A 22,057-nucleotide genomic window follows, 5' to 3' on the forward strand; every position below is an offset into this window, starting at 1 on the left:
AAGAATAGGCTGTGCATTAACAATAAAAATGAAAGAAAAGGAAACATATTTTCTTTTCTCGACCTTAGGATATTAGATAAATGTCTTCTAGATCTAATTGGAGGGATATAAAATGACTATTACTTTGAATATTAGAGCGGAATCAATATTATCTGTTAAAAGTTGTATCAATAACAAAACTGTTACCACAATAACCGTGACCATAATGATCCTGTATAAAACAAATGAAGTATTGCATTAAAAAATAATATATTCTTATTACATACATTCTTACAGATGACATTAAAAATCTACAAGTAGTCATTTAGAAAAATGTTCTCGACGACGTCGTAAGCAAAATAGTAGAAAAAATAAATTGTTTCCCTACAAATACTCCTTTCTAAATATAAGGTTTGACATGTCTGAGATTTTTTTCAAAATTCCATCACTCAACTGAACTGCATTTATGCGTTTCTTTTGAAAATCTCTGCAAGCCTGTAACTTTAGAAACATACAGAGACTGTTAAAAAAATGTCTAATATTTTGAGAGGAGATAATATTCATAAAAAATTACTCTTTTGTTTACTGCTTTGCAATAAGAAACAAGCAAAGAGCTTACATTAGAAGATATGCTGTTGATACAATAGCAATTTCACGGCACCCATTTCTCAAAGGATATTTTTTTACTTGTTATTTAGCGACGCTATATCAACTACTAGGTTATTTAGCGTCAATGAAATTGGTGATAGCGAGATGATATTTGACGAGATTAGGCCGAGGATTCTCAATAGATAACCTTACATTCGTCTTATGGTTGGGGAAAACCTCAAAAAACCCCACCAGATAATCAGCCCAAGCGGGAATCGATCTCACGCCCGAGCGCAACTTCGGATAAGCAGGAAAAAGCGCTAGCGCCTGAGCTACGTAGGTGGCGATATTATTTTTTTTTCTCGCGCGGTTATTTATACTCGCTTTAACATCTTTGGTCATATCGCGAGTTAATCTTTCGGGTGAAATCCGAAGGCCTGTGTACTATTGTTGAAACTGGTTCTATTGTTGTGAACTAGATGGCGACTGTACATGTATTAATGATTTGTTATGAATATGATTTCGGTGATGAATGAGGCCGGTGATATTCAGGGATGTTGTGGCTCGAATTTCCTGGCATTTGCCTTACGGTTGAGGGAAAACCCTGAAAAACCTCAACCAGGAAATTCAACCCGACCGGGAATCGAACCCGGACCCTCTGCGTAAGAGACCAGCATGCTGATCCCTACACCACAGAGGTGGTCTATATTAATTTTATGACTCATGTTTATTAGACATTTTTTTTCTTGTTTTGGTGAACAGGCCTACTACCTCTTCTCAAAACATTAGACCCTTTCTTTTTCAACATCTTGTACATCCTGGAATTTAATGTCACATTATGTACAGTGTCAAGTGCATTAATTAAATAAGCCTACGAAATATCTCCAAGAAAACAATGACACTTGTCCACACCTGTGGAGTAACGATCAGTGCATCTGGCCGCGAAACCAGGTGGCCCGGGTTCGATTCCCGGTTGGGGCAAGTTACCTGGTTGAGGTTTTTTTCTGGGGTTTTCCCCCAACCCAATATGAGCAAATGCTAGGTAACTTTCGGTGCTGGACCCCGGACTCATTTCACAGGCATTATCACCTTCATCTCATTCAGACGCTAAATAACCTAAGATGTTGATAAAGCGTCGTAAAATATCCTACAAAAAAAAAACAATGACACTTGAGAAGCCATAAGTTGTGGTAGAAGATATTTGGGTTCTTTGTCGTGTATAATTGCAGACATATCCAACGTTTCGGAGTTGTGTCGGCTCCATCGTCAGAGAAGGCAAGGGAAGAGGAATAAAACTATTCTGCAAGCCAATTGGCTAGTCTTCTAAATTGAGACAACTCGTCCTTCTTGTGATTTTTCGTGTTTTCGTAAGGTGCTAACGCAAATGTTCAGATGAACCTTAAAAGAAATGTATGACGAACCTCCAACTTCCTCACCAGCACTTTTCCAAGTTAAAGTCTTTTGAATCTGAGCCCTAACTTTCGCAATGTTTTCGGTACTCTGGGGTGAGTTAACTTGAGCGTCACTCATACAGTGCAAGGCTCGGATCCCTTCTCCCGCGAGAACTGCGGTTTTTCCCCTTCAAAATTCTCCAATGTTCCTTCATTGGGACGGACGGCGAAAATCGGAGTGAGACAAGTGGCCAACAGCCTTGAAGCTCACACAGACACTTTCTCCCGGCCGCAATTTCCCTTATTAAGGACGCGTTTTCGTTTTCGAGTACCTTTCAAATGTTTCTCTTGCCATTTCACCACTGACATTGACAATGACAACTATTCTGCAGGGACGAGATAGATCTCTTTTTCGTTACCTGTCCTGATAATAGAACCGCTATCTAATTGCAACTTTCCACAACTATGACACGACACAAAATCAGACAATCTCGCAGCATGAAAGCCTCAAAAGTATCTAACTTTACTCTATTTATAATAACGAACAGAAAATTAAATTTTCAGAAATAAAGGAACGAAATTTCTATATTTCTCGCTTTCCTTTCTAGATGTTGGCACAGTATAGTCCTAGAGCAGCGGTTCCTGATTTTTGAATGTCACTGAAACTCATGCTTCATTTTCGCGGATCCCTAAAATGTTTAGTATAATTTAGGCTCATGACATCTTATACTCATTATACAGAGTGATTCACGAGAATTTACCGTCCCATAAGGAGCTTATTTCCGAAGACATTCTGAGCAAAAAAAGTCATATAAACATTTGTCCTAATCTCAATATTTTCAGAGTTATACTAATTTCCAATTTTTATATTTCCATTTCCTACAATATTCTGGTCACGAGACATAATCATATACTTTGTCTTTTCGGGATTTACTTCCAAACCTGTATCTTTACTTGCTTCAAGTAAAATTCCCGTGTTTTGCCTAATAGTTTGTGGATTTTTGTCCTAACACATTCACGTCATCCGCATAAATAAGCATCTGATGTAACCTTTTTCCAAACCCTCTCTGTTGTCTTGGACTTTCCTAATGGCATATTCTAGAGCGAAGTTAAAATGTAAAGGTGATAGTGCATCTCCTTACTTTAGCCCGCAATGAACTGGAAAAGCGTCAGACAGAAACCGGCATATACGGACTCTGCTGTACGTTTCACTGAGACACATTTTAATTAATCGAACTGAATATGCTGTCCTGAGTCAGTCTCAAAGAGCGAAGAGCTATTCACTCTCTCACTTTACTCTTCAATATTCTTCAAACCTCTAACCCTAGCTACCTAGCTTCTCGTTTTCAACATTTGTCCTCATGTCACGAAATAGATACTCGCTCACAACACCATACCACACTCTCCATTCCTAAACACAGAACATCCTTCACTCTTCATCTTCCACGGTGTCTGCAGCTCATCTCTGGAACACTCTACCACAACATGTCAGAGACTGTCGGACATTGTCTAGTTTCAAAAATAAATTAAAATTGCACTTTTTCAATTCAGATTCTTTTCAGTTATAAGTCCTTTTCTCTGCGATAGTTTTGTAAAAATATAGGCTATATATTTCTTTCCTTCCTTTCCCCTTTTTATTCTCTTTATCAGCCGATGAATTTATTATCATAGTCTTTTTATTGTGAATTTTATTTAATATTCGTATTTCTTTTCTTTTTTATTGTTATTTTATTACATTCCATTTTGTTATATTCTACCTTACGTTTCCCATATTAACCATTTGTACTAAATGAGTTGCTTTTACTATATTCCAATGTATTTTACTTTCTTTTTTCTAGTATTGTATAATTTTCATGTTGTTTAATGTCGATTTTATTATGCTATTATTACTATTATTATTTTTGTAATATGTTAGTATTCTGTTCTTTAAAGTTTTGCTAAATTTTAACTGCTTGTATACACATTCACGTCACGTGACCTGGTAGGGTGTAAGAGAAGGCCCTGTGGCCTTAACTCTGCCAGAATAAATAAAAAATTATTGTTATTATTATTAGACTATTATTATTATTATTATTATTATTATTTCTTGAGAATACCAAATTCAATAAAAATATTATACATAAAACTTATCTCTTAACAGAGTCATATGCCTTTTTGAAATCTACGATTATCTGGCATACTCTGCCTTTATACTCCCATTTTTCTCCAATGTCTATTGAATGTAAAAAAATCTTATCAATAATCGATCTATTACACCTAAAACCACATTGAGCAGGGTAGCAATATACAAATAAATATTCTAAATTGTTGTTTTCCGAACAGAAGAGACACCATTTACAACATTGTGCCGAAATTAAAAATAAAGCGACATGGCGTAGTGCAAAGCTCATTCACGCACAATAAATCACGAGCCATTGAGTTCATTAGCAACTTAAACGAAAATAAGAGGAATGTCGGAATGATGGGCTAAATTTCTGTAACAACGTATAATAGTGTAATAAATGAGTCTGTCGACGCAAAATTAAGCGCTACATAATAAATATTGTGTGACAGTTATGGTGATGAAATGCAATTACTTCCAGGAGCTGAGTCCGACAAGGATAGCATCATGTCTGCATTCCTAAATTCCACGCAGAGTATCATACACGAAGCGTACAACTATTACTTGTGGACACTCTCTTTAGCAGGTACTGTACACGCTTTTACTCTTCTATTAGTTTATGCATGCCAAGTAACAGATGTATGCTGTAGCTCAAAAGATACATACAGTAGTGGCAGATTAGCTTTAAGGGAAGACTCCACTGAAAATCATGAAACTTTTTTCCAAATTTTTTTAGCTACTTCACTTATTCAGAACTTATATTTTCATACCTCAAATGGATTCAGCTCAATTCTGATTACAAATACTCGTATGTTTACACTTTTTAAATTAAGGCTGGAAGGGGGCGTGGAATTTAAAGAGCTGTCAAAATTGTTTTTCATCGAAGAATTCTTTTTTAAAATGTCTGATTACAAATCTAGTAACTTTTTGTTGGCTCCCTGAAGTTACTAGATGAATGTAGCGGAGGAGAATATTAATTTAAATAAATATTCATTTTATTTTCAAATCTATTTTTCTGTGTTCATTTTTGTCGATTCAACACCAACTTTCTTATGCCAAATATTAATCAATCTGGATAAAATTTTTACTGCAAGTATTTATGAGGTAGCTGCATGTTTCTATGCATTTATTTTATGAGAAATGCTGCTAGTTTATTTTATTAATATTTTTCTTAATGCTGCTAGTTTATTTTATTAATATTTTTCTTAATGCTGCTGGTTTATTTTATTAACATTGTTCTTAAGAAAAATATTAATAAAATAAACTAGCAGCATTTCTCATAAAATAAATGCATAGAAACATGCAGCTACCTCATAAATGCTTGCAGTAAAAATTTCATCCAGATTGATTAATATTTGGCATAAGAAAGTTGGTGTTGAATCAACAAAAATGAACACAGAAAAATAGATTTGAAAATAAAATGAATATTTATGTAAATTAATATTCTCCTCCGCTACATTCATCTAGTAACTTCAGGGAGCCAACAAAAGTTTACTAGATTCGTAATCAGAAATTTTAAAAAAGAATTCTTCGATGAAAAACAATTTTGACAGCTCTTTAAATTCCACGCCCCCTTCCAGCCTTAATTTTAAAAAGTGTAAACATACGAGTATTTGTAATCAGAATTGAGCTGAATCCATTTGGGGTATGAAAATATAAGTTCTGAATAAGTGAAATAGCTAAAAAAAATTGGAAAAATTTTCATGATTTTCAGTGGAGTCTTCCCTTAATACAGTTAATCGAAATGTCACCGTGATAATTATGTACTATCTGATTATTCTGGATTATGCAGAGCGAAGTAACCATTGATTTGTGATTTAACTTTACATTTAACCAGCGGTTCTCAACAAATCAATCTTCAGTATTAAGCTAATGTAACTTTTATGGGAAAATCTTATTATGTGAATGTTAAATAAAAGAACTGTAAAAACCAGTGAAAGATACTCAAAATATTTACACGTAACCAGAAAATAAAACTATAAAACGATGATCAAAGTATAAGTTCCTGTCTTATAGTTTCTTTTGCTAAAAGAAAATTAAAAAATTTAAATTCCACTAACTGAGTTCTTAAGCAAAGGAAGTTCAATGAATGAATGCAAGACTGAGTGAATAAATTAATTAATTAATTCAATGTAGAAATATACATAAACATGTACAGTACAACCACGCTAGCCCGAAATAATAGGGAGCGCGACCTGTTCGGATTAGGGGGGGGGGGGAAGGAAATGCTAAGGAGGGAAACCACGCCATATGACTTCCCCGACCTTAACAGTCCACCGCTTTGTTCAGTTTCTAGATCTAATTCATTCAATAGTGATGAAGTAACTTGTAATATATAATTACTGTACATTTTCAGTTCCTAAATACTGCAGCATTAAATAGACTGAGTTTCACTTCAAATAATATTTTTCTTCTCCATCCCTTTCTACGTCTTTTTTATGTTCCGATTATCCGGAATTTCGAATTAGCGAGGTTTTACCGTATATGTCACACAAGTGCTATATGTATGTATGTATGTATGTATGTATGTATGTATGTATGTATGTATGTACGTACGTACGTATGTATTTTATTTTAGTTGGTTATTCAACGACGCTGTATCAACTGCTAGGTTATTTAGCGTCGATGAGATTGGTGATAGCGAGATGATATTTGGCGAGATGAGGCCGAGGATTCGCCATAGATTACCTTGGATTCACATTATGGTTGGGTAAAACCTCGGAAAAACCCCAACCAGGTAATCAGCCCAAGCGGGGATCGAACCCGCGCCCGAACGCAACTTCAGACCGGCAGGCAAGCGCCTTAACCGACTGAGCACGCCAGTGGCTGTATGTATGTATGTATTTATGTATGTATGTATGTATGTATGTTTACTTAAGAACCCCGTGAAACTGAAGACAAAATACTCGCCCAAACTTCATGAAACTATGATGTGTGTTGTAGAGGAAACGGGAGTACTGCGCAAAAATCTACTTACATCGTCCTTTTCTACCAAAAATTCCGCTTCCTCCACTCCAGGCGTTTGGCTAAAAGTGCTTCGTATCAAACTAACTACGTAACGTTTGAATGAAATTCAATACAAATTGATGGCTATCAAAACTCAAACTAGAAGATGGAAAATTTAATGGACTGTATTAAAAAATTATTCGATGTTGATATTACTAGAATTTCACAACCTAACAAAATTACATTACATTACATTACATTACATACATACATACATACACACATACATACATACATACATACATACATACATACATACATACATACATACATACATACATACATACATACATACATACATACATACATACATACATACATACATTACAGCTGATGTGTTATGTTTCAAAATCACTTCCGTTACTGTAACTGCTATGTTTTAATGCTATAGATATATTTTAATTTATAAAATAAGTCGATAGAAGAAATTATCTTCCCAACAACTCCAGAATTAAACTTAATAAAGTAGCTAAAAAAATTACAATTTTTAGATTTTATTCTTCTTCTTTTAACGCATAGTCAAATTAAATTTTAATGTTGCTATATTTTCAAGTACTGTGGAATATTACATTCTTCTCCTCTATATTACTAGCGACGAAGTGCACAAGAGATCGTGGTAATGCTGTCCATGTCCTTGTTGAGAACCGCTGTGTTGAATTCAAGAAAAAAATCAGTCTGAGAGATAGATTTTAACCAGGGGAATAAAAGTATTGTTCTGTGTTACCTTAAGATCCTGATCACATGACCAGCAATCCCTGAAATTCTAATTTTCAAGCTCTGTTGCAACAGAGTATGTGAAAACGCCATGGGTTCCATCTTTGAAATAAAAGTTACAGATGGTAACTGGTCTATAAAATTGCCCCCGCATCGTAGCTGACTGGTGCAGGGGTCGGCAACCTATGTAATTCTATCCGATCCACTGAACAGAGGCAAAAATATATAAATAAAATAATATATTTAAAAATTTAACTACATTTTCTTTCAATCTCGAAATAAATTATTATTTTGGGGAACTTAGTAGCCTCTGCTACAATCGATTACTAGGAGAGGCACACTCCCTCTGTCTTATACAGTGTAAATACTGTAATAAAATTAAATTAGCTCCTTCAATATGTCCCTCCTGCATTATGTAATGAACTCACCTGCCCAAGCAAGGCATGTATCCAGTTCCGCACAATAGTAATATGCGTTACAAGAGCGGTATGTTGAAGTTTTCATGTTCGAAATTTGCAAAACAAAAATATCTATCTTCAACATTGTTGCTTTAAAATGTTTTCTGTGTTTACTATACTCCAGCAGGCCGTGATATACGTCTGTCTTTCCCCGCCCCCAGTCTATGATGAGTCTGGAATCTTGTTGATTTTTCACGGCTTCCTTAATGTTACTTGCATCACGAATGCAGTAACTTTAGTGGAGTTGTAGAGTTTACTTCATTTTTGCAAATATTTAAAAACAATAATTAACAGTGCAATTTAGGTGAAATTGCAGTGGTAAGTTTCCAATTTATAATTATTACTATATTGAACGTCTCTAAAAATAATATGTTAAAAGCCTGAAGCAGTAAAATCAATATGTCACTTAAGCGGTAAGAAGAGGGACATTGTTATGTGTGTTAGGTTGGGAATACTGAATGTGGAATTTTAGACTTTCCGCGGATTGGTTTTGTGCGGAAACCAAGAAAATACGCACGATCTCGCACAAAATATTTTGTGAAACGTTAGAATTGTTGCAGAAGGAATTTCATGCACGATTTCTGGATTTTGATACATATTCCAAGGATATTCGCTTATTTCAGAACCCATTGACCATTAATATTGAGACAGTATCTGAAATGTACCAACTTGAACTCACTCACATGCAGACGAACTGAAAGAAATGTTTCATTCAAATATCAGGGTACAATTTAACGGGGGGCGGTAAACTGCACACACGTTTCAGGTATATGACCTAAAAGAAGGTAAATTACGCACATATAATTCGCACACACAGATTTTGGATATGTAATCTGCACACGCAAACAACGTAGGTAATAAAAACAGGATGTAAATTGCACACAGAGCTGCAATGGGATGTATTTACTTTGAATATACAGGGACATCATTTTATTTTTACTAACATTTCTAATATTAACCTGGCTATACATTTGGATTACCAGTTAAGAACCAGAAACACAGTTTGCTACTCCCTTCCACGACTGGAGTTCGATGATACTAGCGTAAAATGCAAACAAATCACTTTACTAGGTATAGGAGTGAAGAAAAGTAGTTCATCCATATACGTAAACTAGGAAATATCGCGATTTTGAGTTTGACAATTTTCATTATAGGTTTTTGTTTAATCAAAATACAGTACTGTATTAACAATAAGTGCTTTTACTCACGAATTGAGCTATTCATTCGGACGTATTTATTATGCAGTATATATTATACTGTCTGCAGCACATTAGTGTACAATATAGAGAATGAAGTTAAATTGAAAAATAATCATAATATGGATATTTAAACACATTTTTGAAAATGGTGGCCGTTCATTTCGATACAGGCTTCAGTTCTTTTGTGCATATTATCGCACTATAGACTATTGTACCTAATGGCAATTACCAATTTCGTCCTTCGTAACTAGTAACTCATGTTGAAATAACTCTGTATCTACTCTATAAAAGAGTGCCTTACGTACTGTAAATTCTATCTTCACTTCTGCCCGATCCGAAAAGATAAAATTACTCAGACATGCTATCTACTGTCCGTCAAAGTGGTTATATAGCAGGGTCGTATAAGGGGGAGAAATCTCTTGGAAGTTAATTACTTAACGAGGCTCTTTTATTTAAGAATTTTATAATATTACGTAGACGTCCAATTCTTAACAGAAATTAATGTTTTCAGAAAAGAGCTAAGAGAGCCCAGCCACTAGCCTTTACAGAAGGGAGAGCAGAAGCGAGTGGGGGAAACCGGGATGCGACGTAGGCAAACAGACGACAGTACGTGTGCGAAAATATGATTCAATATCGAAAGCTCTTTGGTCACTGGAAAACGCGAACATATTTCTGGAACGTACTATACTCACTAACTCAGTACTGCTTACTATGACCGCATACGCGGCCTTGGTTCTGTGTGGAGAACATTTGGAAGTTTAGTAGTAGAGGGGGGTGGGAGTGAAGTACATTAAAAAATTCAGGTACAATAAAAATTGAAGTAAAAATAAAATGATGTTCCTGTACTAGCTCACTATTACAATAGTAATGTATTAATCAATAATTTATATTGGTAGGTGGTATTTTACTCGCTTAATGAATTCCACTGGGGATATATGCCCCTCATTAAAATCTTTTATATTTCTCTCTATAGTTTCTTTCCTCCTTAAGGAGCGCTTATTTTTAATTTTTGCAGCAATTAACCTATTTGTAAAAGTATAAATATCTGGATGAACAGAGTAAAATGTCTTGTTGAATCTACTATGAAAATAAGTACAGGCATTAATTAGTTCTACGCTGCAAGCCTTCTGTTTTAGCTGCCCAGATTGGAGGAGGAAAGGTAGAGTGATCGTCTACATTGCTGTGTAGTAAATAGTCACAAACGTTATCTAGTCTTTCATCTTGTGGCTTAATGACCACTAAATCAGAAACAAAACAGTCGGCAAACTCATGTGGGTTTAAAAATGGTAGACTGGATACAAGTTTTAACCATCTGCCTATTTGAGAATCACGTTTATATTTATTTATGAAAGCATATTTTTTAATCTGACGAAGCCAAAATTGACTTACGTGGAATCTATATCCAATGACATCACTCCATACAACGTTTATTGCAGCATGGATAGCACATATAAACAACTGCGTTCAAGGGCCAATACTTTGTTGAACTGCTGCGTAACTACCCGTCCAAGTTAGTCCAACTCAGACAGTACCTCTCTCCTTCCATTATAAGCTGCGTAAGGCAATTGTGTTTGCCACACGTAACATTGGTTGACATTGAGTTCGATTTACATGTAACTTATTCAAAAATAACCCGAGTCATGCTGTCTGTGTAATTTACATACGACCCCTACCACGTAGGTTTTGTTGTGTCTGCAGATTACATACCACAAGTGTATAGCAAAGGTATGGAAAAAAAATACACCTGAAAAGTGTGTGCAGTTTACCCCAATTTTACAAATATCTCTCACCCAGTTGTACAGTATCCTAACAAGAAAAACTTGCAGCTAAAATGTTGACAGTTTCCGGAAGCACTTACATATATTATGTGAGTAGACGTTTTCAAGGATGAAATTTGTAAAATCAAAATTTCTCTAAAGAATAACTTATTACCATTTGCATAATTGTTTACGTAAATCAGTCACCAACTTCGAAACAAACATAAATTTCATTGCATCTGAAATTCAGCCGAAATCTTCTTATTAAAGATAAGGTGTAAATTGTAATGTCACATTTTCATTTGTACAATTGAAGCACATATTGTTTTAAGACTTTGAATTTATGAGTCTACCAAAGTTACAAACGCTAATTAACACAATTTAGTTGCTACTTTGTTAGTTATATTATTTCTTCAATTTTTTAATATGTAATAAACAATTTATTAATGAAGACGGTAATTCTGTAATTATATATATTTCAATGACATTTATCATTCATTTAACTGTAGTCGGCCTGGATGCCACAGTCGGTATAGTGCTGACCGGACCAGGTCGATGGCATTTAAGTGTGCTTAAATGCGGCAGGCTCATGTCAGTAGATTTACTGGCATGTAAAAGAATTCCTGCGGGACAAAATTCCGGCACGCTGGCAACGCTGATATCGTCTCGGCAGTTGCGAGCGTCGTTAAACAAAACATAATTACATTCATTTCACTGTAAATCATATCCGACCCAGATTTCCATCACTTCTTATCATTGTGGCCAACTCTTACAAAAAGACTGCCGATCCCTGGTCTAAGGCATCATGTGTTGGACTAGCTATATGAAATGAGAGCTGGTTCGATTCCCTATGGGGGAGGAAATTTTCTCATGAAATTTCGGGCAGTTTTTTGGGACCGGTGTCCACCCAGCATCTTGATGAATTTTGGGAGCTACAGTGAGTAGCGAAATCCGATTTCGTGAGTTAACTACCGGCTGAGAGGGGATCATCCTGCTGACTGGATGATCGTTTACCTCTGTTGAGGGGGGTAAACGTGAGAGCAGAAGTTGGCTGGTCGACCTTGGCCCTCTATGGGCTGTCACGCCACTGATTTAATTTTGAATATTATACACATTACACCTATCTGAACCGAAGTCTATTGTAGTGAACGGAATGGTTAGATCACAGTTCTGATTCTGCGTGAAACCCACGGTTGTGAGTTTGTATCCCGCTTAGTATTCCATAGATGTTCACTCGTTATCAATATGATGTCCTGTGTTGTCAGATGGAGGCCCGGCGTCGTGACGGCGTCACGTCACGTGAGTCCCACCATGTGCACATCTAGTGTCAAACTGAAAAAGCACCCCTCCACAAAAAAGAGCTTTACTGTTCTCCAACCAGGAGATCAACCGTGAAAGGAATGTGCTTACTATTGCGTCATCTATTGGAGCGAAGTAGATAGATAATATTATCGTTATAACGTCAGTTTAAAAACCTTGCGCTCTCCTGCATATGTTATTTTCTGTATGGAGAGATTAAAAGACCAGGAGATTAACAGTGATCTAATTTTGTAACTAGGGTAGTATAAATATGTGTGTGTCAATGTTATTGTTTGTGCTGTGAGAGCTGGCCAATAGAGATAGGAGTACCCACGTGTGTAACCTCATGATATCTTATGACATCAACATCCATTCACAGCATCATCCCGCTCCGTTTCATTCCGCAAAGACTTTCTCGTGGTTGAAGCACAGCAGTGTAAATCCCAACGGGGATGTAAAAGCCCTGAGACAATATTTTACGTAGTTACAAGTTTAGACTTTCAAGTTACAGAACAATGGCCGGAGTTCGAGTCCCGGTGAGAGTATCACCACGTTCAAGAAACTAATTCAACAGGGATTAAAGCAAGTGGAGCATAAAACCCATCTATCTCACAGACAGCTAGGCAGAAGTGTAAGCGTTAGATTTACACCAGTGTTGCGTGTGGAACTGCAGATGACCGGACGAGGGGATGGCCGCTCGTGGACTCGCCGATGCCCACGATCCTGTACACCATCGTGTACCTGGCCATCGTGTGGGCCGGGCCCAGGTTCATGAAGAATCGCAGGCCTTACAAACTTACGTGGGCTCTCATACCTTACAACTTATCCATGGCTGTTCTCAACTTCTACATAGCCAGTGAGGTGAGTACAATAAATATATTTATTACTATAATCTTTTCGCTGAAAGAAAATTCCTAATAAGCACGTGACTGAAGTGAGGCTTCATTGGCCGCTGTTTGGCGCCATAGATTCTCAGTACATGTTCCCGCCTACTGTTGTACATTCCTCATCAAGTAGGCCTAACCTCACTACTATGCATTCATTTTGCTTAGGAAACATTTACTTTATAATTACTATGATTAAAACTCACATATCCTATTATATACATTTAAGACTATTTGTATTTCTTCGCTTTTGAGAGGGTTTTACTCTCATGTTTAATAACCAAACACACCGAAGATATAGAAGTCATACTTCAGTACCACGTGCTTACGTGAACAACTACGAGCTCAAGTGACGCCAGCTTGTTACGAGAACAGACTATCTCGGTGTTACTGCTTGTATTCATCCGCGTTCATAGTACATAACAAAATATAAAAGTAGCTTTTCTTTTACATATCGTTTTACATATGAATGAAGTTATATGTTCCATTGTATTAACAACTAGAATTCAATTTTTTATTTTTAAATAATACAAGATGTTAGTTTCCAAATACGGATATATTTTCCTGCGTCGTGTGAGTGTTTCGACTGTGAGCCAATCACATTTATGACAGCCACGTGCTTGTGTTTACATTAGTATTTTTCTTACAGCGAAAACAGTATACAGTCCGTGCGGTAAGGGAAAGTGCCTGGCGTTTAAGGGGTTAGGTACAGCTTACAGCAGTAAAATTTTTGGAAATATTCAACATTTTTTTCCTCCTTTACCGTATCTTAAACAATAATGAAAATTGGTATGTGTAAAACACTGCTCTTCTGATATATGAAAAAAATATTTTTACGATATAAAAAATTATACATATATATATATATATTTTTTTTTTTCAAAATTCAAAATGATGTCAGTTTACTGTGCAGTGATGAAGCGTTTCCTTCATAACTCATAAACTTGTTAACTTTTTCTTATTCTTTCTCTTTTATTTTATTGTTGAAACTCATGTTTACAATACCATGCTCCTTTAATTACATTCCTTAATAAATAATATTTTTTTTTGTGTTAGAAGAAAATACTGATATTTGACCATTTTTTAAATGAATTTATTTTTTATCAGACAATTTATCAAAGGTAGGGAAGTGATTGTGCATAATATTATAGATATGACATGCATAAATACACACAAGAATTCCATCACAGAATGTTGGATAGTTTTTGAGTTATGTGGGAAACGCTTCATCACTGCACAGTGAACTGAATTTTGAAAAAAAAAAAATAAAATAAAATAAAATAAAATAAAATAAATATTTTTTTAAATCGTAAAAATATTTTTTCATATAACAAAAGGACAGTAATTTACACACACTAATTTTCCTTTTGGTCTTATATAGTAATGGAGGAAAAAAAATGTTGAATATTTCCAAAATTTTACAGCTGTAAGCTGTAGGCCCTTAACACGACCGCAGGGGATAGCATTGTCACTCTATCCAAATCACGCTCACGCAGCAACTGAGCCGGTTTCCATGACAACCTTAAGAATTCAGTGCAGATATTGGTTCTGAGAATAAGCTGCGGAACGTTCCATTTGGTGCAGTTGATCACGAAGCACGATGCAGAGAGAAAGCACGTGTTAAAAAGTTGTCAGGCACTTCCTTTTTCCGCATCAACTATAGAGCACGAAATTTTAAAGTAAATTATACAGAGTGAACCGTAAGTAATATCATTAATTTCAAAGAGCTTATTCTTTGAGGTATTTCAAACAAAGAAGTTATTACAATTTTGCTGGTTTTTGTTTCCTTTTCGAAATAATTTTTATATGAAACATTTCAGTAAGTGCTTTAGGAAAGCCAATGATTTAATTTACAGAATATTCAGTCAGTTTAAGAGAGAAATGTATCCTGATAAAAATTAATTGAACGAATTTTAGTTTTGTTCTTTACATGTACAGAAATTTGATCCGAACAAATGTAACTTTTGGTTCTGCAAAGGAACTTAAAAAAGGTACATTTGTTCGGATCAAATTTCTGCACATTTAACCAAAATTCTTTCAATCATTTTTATCATAATACACTGTTCTTTTAAATTGACTGATCATATTGGAAATTAAATAAATGACTTTTCCAAAACATGATCTGAAATGTTTGACATAAAACAATTTTTTCTCTCGAAAAGGAAGCAAAATCGAGCAAAGGAAAAAAAAGGACCATAGTCCAAAAAAAAATGCAAATTTGAGATATGAAGCATAATATGGTCAGCGTATTGTAGCAGCTATCTACTGAATTAGTTCTTGGGGGGGGAGGGGGGAACGCCATAGTCTATGTTATAGGAGTGGAAATTTTCAGTGGCTTTCATAAAACAACCATAGTGCTAGAGTTTTAAAATACGTCCTTTTAAACAAGGAATAGGTAGGCACCAAAGACGCAGGTTGCTTCTCTCTCGTCATACATTATTTGATTCCGCCACAATCGATCGCGACTTGAGAACCTTCGACAGACTGTTTAACGTCGGTCTAGCACGAAATCAATGAAGTGGTATATAACTGCAAACTAACAGCAGTGACTTACTAGCAAAATAGTATTTACTTACAAATCACTTTTAAAGAACCGCCCTCACATAAGCCCGCCATCGGTCCCTATCCTGAGCAAGATTAATCCAGTCCCTAGCATCATATCCCACCTCCCTCACAATAAAATCTCTAATATCAGCTCAAAAAGTTTGTTTTCATTTCTTCAAATTTTATACTAAATTTATTTTAAAAACGTTGATCAATATTATCTTTATAAATTTTACATTCAAGATTCTACTGTATGTCGATCACTTTAAAGAACTCCACATGCATGCAAAGTACATTCAAATACGAGTATCTTAAATACTTTTCAGTTTTAATATAAACTCTGTCCACCGCTTTGGAGTAACGGTTAGCATATCTGACCGTGAAACGAACAGGCCCGGTTCAAATTCCGATTGGGACAAGTTGCCTGGTTGAGGTTTTTCCAAGGTATTTTTAGTGGATTATTTTACGACTTTGTATCAACATCTCAAGTTATTTAACGTCTGAATGAAATGGAGGTGATGTCGGTGAAATGAGTGTGGGATTGAGAGAAAAACCCGGAAAAACCATAACCAGGTAACTTGCCCCAACCGGGATTCGAACCCGGGCCACTTGGTTTCGCGGTCAGAAGCGCTAATCGTTACTCCACAGGCGTCAACTCCAGAGTTTTCCCTCAACCTATTAAGAGCAAAAGCTGGGTAAAATCCAGAGCTGGCATTATTACCTTCATTTCACTCAGACGCTTTATAAATCATTCGGATAGATAAAGCGCCGTAAAATATAGCACAGTAATTGAGTAAAATTATATAAACCCTCCCCACTTCAACAAATTATTCCACAAATTCTCATAATTTTTAAGAAATATCTATTAGGTTTTCAAAAACATCAATTTTGTACGGTGAAGTACAGATGGAGTAAAGTAATAATAATAATAATAATAATAATAATAATAATAATAATAATAATAATAATAATAATGGCTTTATTTAACCTGGCAGAGTTAAGGCAGTAAGGCCTTCTCTTACACTCAACCAGGATTAAAACTTGCTTACATAGTTGAAAATAAAACTGGATCAGAATTAAGTAATTACATATTGATACAATTTAGGTATATAATGAGATCAAAAGAGGTAGTTACATAAAAATTTACCTCATAAAATAAAATAAACATAGTGAAATACATATTAATGTTGTTGGAATCAAATACGAATCACATAAAAACAGAAGCCGATAATTCAATAAAAAAAATGTACACAGTAAAAATAAAAATAAACACATTAGTATACATATTAGTATTAGATTACAATTGAGTAGGATTTACATAATTAAACCAGAAACCGACAATTGAATAAAATGTACACAAAAAATAGATTAATAATAAAAAAACAACACAGTGGGATACATATTGGCGTTAAGTGATAAATAAACACGATTTAGATGATTACACAATAAAAATAAGAAACAAAAAAAGAAAATAAAAATAAATGCAGTTGAACACATTCTATTAAATATTTGCAACGCGTTAGGTCTGGCAACTCATCATAAGATATTTTTCTGAGTTACATTTAAAGGAAATTAAAGTTCGGCAGCCTTTGACTTCAGGCGGTAGAGAATTCCAGTGACGAGAAGTAGCAACAGTGAAAGATGAAGAATAAAGAGATGATGTGTGGAGTGGTATTTCTAGCGTATTATCATATTGTGACCGAGTATTTAAGTTATGAAACCGAGAAAGACTGTGGAATCGGACAGATAAGTAAGAGGGAGTAGAGTAGGCATACCAATTTTTATTTCCAGAGGAGCTACAGACTCTGAGGGGAAAAAAATGTCAAAATATAATAAAATTATACTAGCGAAAGGCGTGCCTCTCGCTTAAATTCCTTTGAACCCGAGGAACTATACTCGTATTATCCAATTTCTTACATAGCAACAACTAACCACCGGATACGACAATGTATTCAGATACATATTCATGTTTGTAATGCCACAGATACTGAGTTGGCATACAACTACGTTTTACGATACCCCATTTTGTTTCAAATGAGATATTTCGCCAATTAGCCAGTTTTTTATTCAAGTTACCTACTTTCATATGTAGGTTTATAGAGAAGAGAGCAGGTTAGCAGTATGAACTACTTGAGCTTCCACTCCTGCCTGACTGGATTTTACCTATTTAGACGATAAAAAAAGAATGAGAACTGATTGATGACTACAATCTTCTTCCCCTCCGCCCCAACCCGCAAGTAATTACAGTAGGCGTGATTTCCGCGGCGTGGAAGAAGTGAAGGCTGCAGAGATCGCGGGGATTAGGAATGAATTACCAGATCCGATCAAAGGCAACTGAACTCCGTGGCAACTCATCACGTCCTTGTTAATGAAAAGAAAGTAAGCGAGGCAAAATTTCTAATTTAATAAGCATGTAACTGTAAAATTTAATACTCTAAATTTTAGTAAAAATAATCGTGATTGGTGATTGAAAGATCATTACATTCTCCCAGATTTTTCGGCAAGTGATGTACCATGCAAACCGCAGGGAGGTTGTAATGTTTAAGCCGATTTAACGATACTATATCAAATATGATGTTATCTATCGTCGGTGAGATTGATCATGGTCAAATGGCGTGAACTCGTCGTGGCATTACCTGGTATTCGCTCAGGATGCACTGGAATGAACGGTGAACGGGAGAAGAGTTCGAGGCAGAAGAAGATATCAGATTATAGGCAACATGAAGATAGGCTATACAGTAGAACCCCGATTATCCGTCTCCCTATTAATCGATTGGCGGATTATCCTACTTTCTCTATCGGTTTTTTTTTTTTTGCTAAAGAAATATATGAAGTACTGTACATTACTAGCATGTTTTTTTTTTTTTTTCTAGAGAAGGTTATTACAAGACTTTACCTTTACACAGTATGGTCTAATGTTCGAGTTGTCGTACTGTATAAGTAACTTCTACATAACATGTCTTCTTGGAGTATCAAAATAAATCGTGTTATTCTAACTTACTTACTTACTGGCTTTTAAGGAACCCGGAGGTTCATTGCCGCCCTCACATAAGCCCGCCATTGGTCGCTATCCTGAGCAAGATTAATCCAGTCTCTACCATCATATCCCACCTCCTTCAAATCCATTTTAATATTATCTTCCGATCTACGTCTCGGCCTCCCTAAAGGTCTTTTTCCCTCCGGCCTCCCAACTAACACTCTAGATGCATTTCTGGATTCGCCCATACGTGCTACAAGTCCTGCCCATCTCAAACGTCTGGATTTTATGTTATTCTAACAGTCTTACTAATAAACTGTGTATAGTTTTTATACGAGACTTATGCAGAATTGAGACAGAAAACGTTACTAATAAACCATGCATAAGAAATGGATGTATAAACAGTCTGCAACTATTCAATGGGAATTGCTTTGCAGTAGTTATATACAGGAAACCCCTTGTTTAAGCGTTGTATTTAGAGAAAAAAATGGCCGCCCCTCTAACAGCTGCTCGTATCGACTGTCATTTTATGATGATGGTTGCCTTGTAACCACAGAAGAACAAACTAAAGAACACAGAATAATTAGAGTAATATTGTTGTAGCTTGTACTCTTTGACCAAAATATAGTGCGGTAATCGATTAGAGTCAGTTGTACTATCGATACTTAACATGCCACACTAGAGCGCTCTACCGGATGCAATAGAGAACCTCAGCTATTCTATTACCTTTCGAAACGAAGTAATGACGAAACTATGTGTAGCTGTGTAACAGTTATACTGTTATACACGACGTATGTAATGATTATTAGTGAGGAATTTACACACGATATATAAACGCGCTACTCACTGTATAAGTATAGGGCAGTTAAACGTCTGTATATAAAGTTTTTAATAATAAGACCGTAAGAATAAAAAGTGGAAATAACTGAGTGGTTTGGGGAATGAGAAACTGTGGCTTATCTTAGAATACGAGATTGGAGTCACAACTGTGTGCAATTTAATAAAAATCAAGGATAAAATGTATAAAGTATGTAAATTTACAACATGAAACCTCCACTATCCCTATCTTTGCACAGACAGCCATTACAAGGATTTTCCTTGCCACTTAAAAACCGTTGTTAACAACCAGACATAAATCAGTGAACTTCTGACCTACTATCTAGCGTGTTGAATACAAGGCCATAGAGGAAATCACAAAAGTGTAAGCATTATTCATAAAATATTTTATGGTATGGATTATCCGATTTTTTCGATTAACCGTTCAGCCTACCCCTTCATTTCCACGGATAATTGAGGTTTTACTGTATTGATCATATGGAGACTAAGAGAAAGTCAGAAAATAGAAATGATTGGAGAATTCTGGGTTTGCAGTGAAAGACCTGCGCTTGGGCAGAGAACTATGAATGAATGAGTTGAGAGAAAAAATTCGGAGAAAGTACAACCGGGTAATTGGCTCATGTGGAATTCGAACCTACGTCTCAACGCAACTTCAATCATCACGAGTTCCATCTGGAGACTGTGGCACTCGTATATGACCTGGTTCTTCGTGTATGTATGAACCCATGTCTAAATATTTCCGGACCAAATATGATATTACAGGGGATTGGATTGTTTTTGGGTGCAAGAGGAACCATTTCAAAATTTTGTTTAGGGAATTTTGAAATCTGTAGTACCAACAATAGTCAAGTACTCTGTACTTATTGTACGAAATCATATTTATTGCTAATTTGTAAATTAATAATTTTCATATCATTTGGTTAAAAAAATAATAAAAAGATGCTTATCCAAGAGTGTAGCTACATGTCAGAGAAGACGGGGCAGGAAAAATTAATATAGGCCTACGTACCGGTATGGTCTTACTAGTAACTCTTATACAGACGTTTAACTGTCTTATACTTTCACAATGAATAGTGTAAATTCCTTACTAATAATCACAACATACGTCGTGTATAACAGTACAACTGTTACACAGATACGTCATAGTTTCGTCATTACTTCATTACGAAAGATAATAGAATAACTGAGATTCTCTACTGCATACAATAGGGGGCGCTAGTGTGCCGCGCTAAGTATCGATAGTACAGCTGGGCCTGATCGATTACCACGCTATATTTTGTTCAAAGAGTACAGCTACAGCAATATTATTCTAATTATTCTGTGCTCTTTGGTTTGTTCTTCTGTGGTTACAAGGCAACCATCATCATATAATGACAATCGATACGAACAGCTGTTAGAGGGACGGCCATTTTTTTCTCTATACAACGCTTAAACAGGGGGTTTCATGTATATAACTATTGCAAAGCAATTCTCATGTATAGTTACAGGCTGTTTAGACATCCATCACTTATGCATGGTTTATTAGTAACGTTTTCTGTCCCAACTCTGCATAAGTCTGGTATAAAAACTATACACGGTTTATTAGTAAGACCGATAATATACATTGGGCCGTATTCATAGACATTCTTAGCACGAGCTTCCGGTGGATGATGAGCGAACTAACGTTTTTCGTATTCATAAACCAGTGTTAGCGATATGATATAATATGAATCCTATACAAGTAACCAGTCGATAGCTGGGGCTAATTTAGCACGCTATAGCACGGGCTAGCGAAATGTCTATGAATAGTTTTCAAACTATATATTATTTTTAGTAGGTTATTTTACGACACTTTATCAACATCTTAGGTTATTTAGCGTCTGAATGAGATGAAGGTGATAATACCGGTGAAATGAGTCCGGAGTCCAGCACCGATAGTTACCAAGCATTTGCTCATATTAGGTTGAGGGAAAACCCCGGAAAAAACCTCAACCAGGTAACTTGCCCCGACCGGGAATCGAACCCGGGCCACCTGGTTTCGCGGCCAGACGCGCTAACCGTTACTCCACAGGTGTGGATTATAGATTATACTATTGTTTTTATAATATTGATTATTATCATGCTGTGTCTTATAGAAACTCTAAATTAAGTGTAGCTACCTTCATCAGTTTGTATATAAAAATTTTTTCGTCCACTTTTAAATTAAAATCTGCTAGTCAAAATTCTGGACTGCGAAATTACCGTCGTCGGATATAATGAATTTCGTCTTCAAGACCTCCCTCGAAATGGAATTCTGCACAATGCCAGACTAGCAGTGTCAGCAACTCTAGTCGACATATCTGGA

At 35.7% G+C, this 22,057-nt stretch overlaps 1 protein-coding gene across 5 annotated transcripts in view; it reads left to right on the plus strand.

The window, feature by feature from the left end:
• The window catches only part of LOC138697671 (very long chain fatty acid elongase 4-like), a 503,185-nt gene that overhangs the window by 434,371 nt on the left and 46,757 nt on the right, over positions 1-22,057 (plus strand). For all 5 annotated transcript variants that reach the window (XM_069823121.1, XM_069823118.1, XM_069823120.1 and 2 more), the window contains exons 2-3: positions 4,541-4,645; positions 13,166-13,353. In XM_069823121.1, the coding sequence (XP_069679222.1) occupies positions 4,567-4,645; positions 13,166-13,353 (267 nt within the window). In that variant the 5' untranslated portion in view covers positions 4,541-4,566. The remainder of the gene's footprint in view (positions 1-4,540; positions 4,646-13,165; positions 13,354-22,057) is intronic.

This window comes from Periplaneta americana, chromosome 4 (assembly GCF_040183065.1).
Source record: "Periplaneta americana isolate PAMFEO1 chromosome 4, P.americana_PAMFEO1_priV1, whole genome shotgun sequence".
Classification (NCBI taxonomy): domain Eukaryota; kingdom Metazoa; phylum Arthropoda; class Insecta; order Blattodea; family Blattidae; genus Periplaneta; species Periplaneta americana.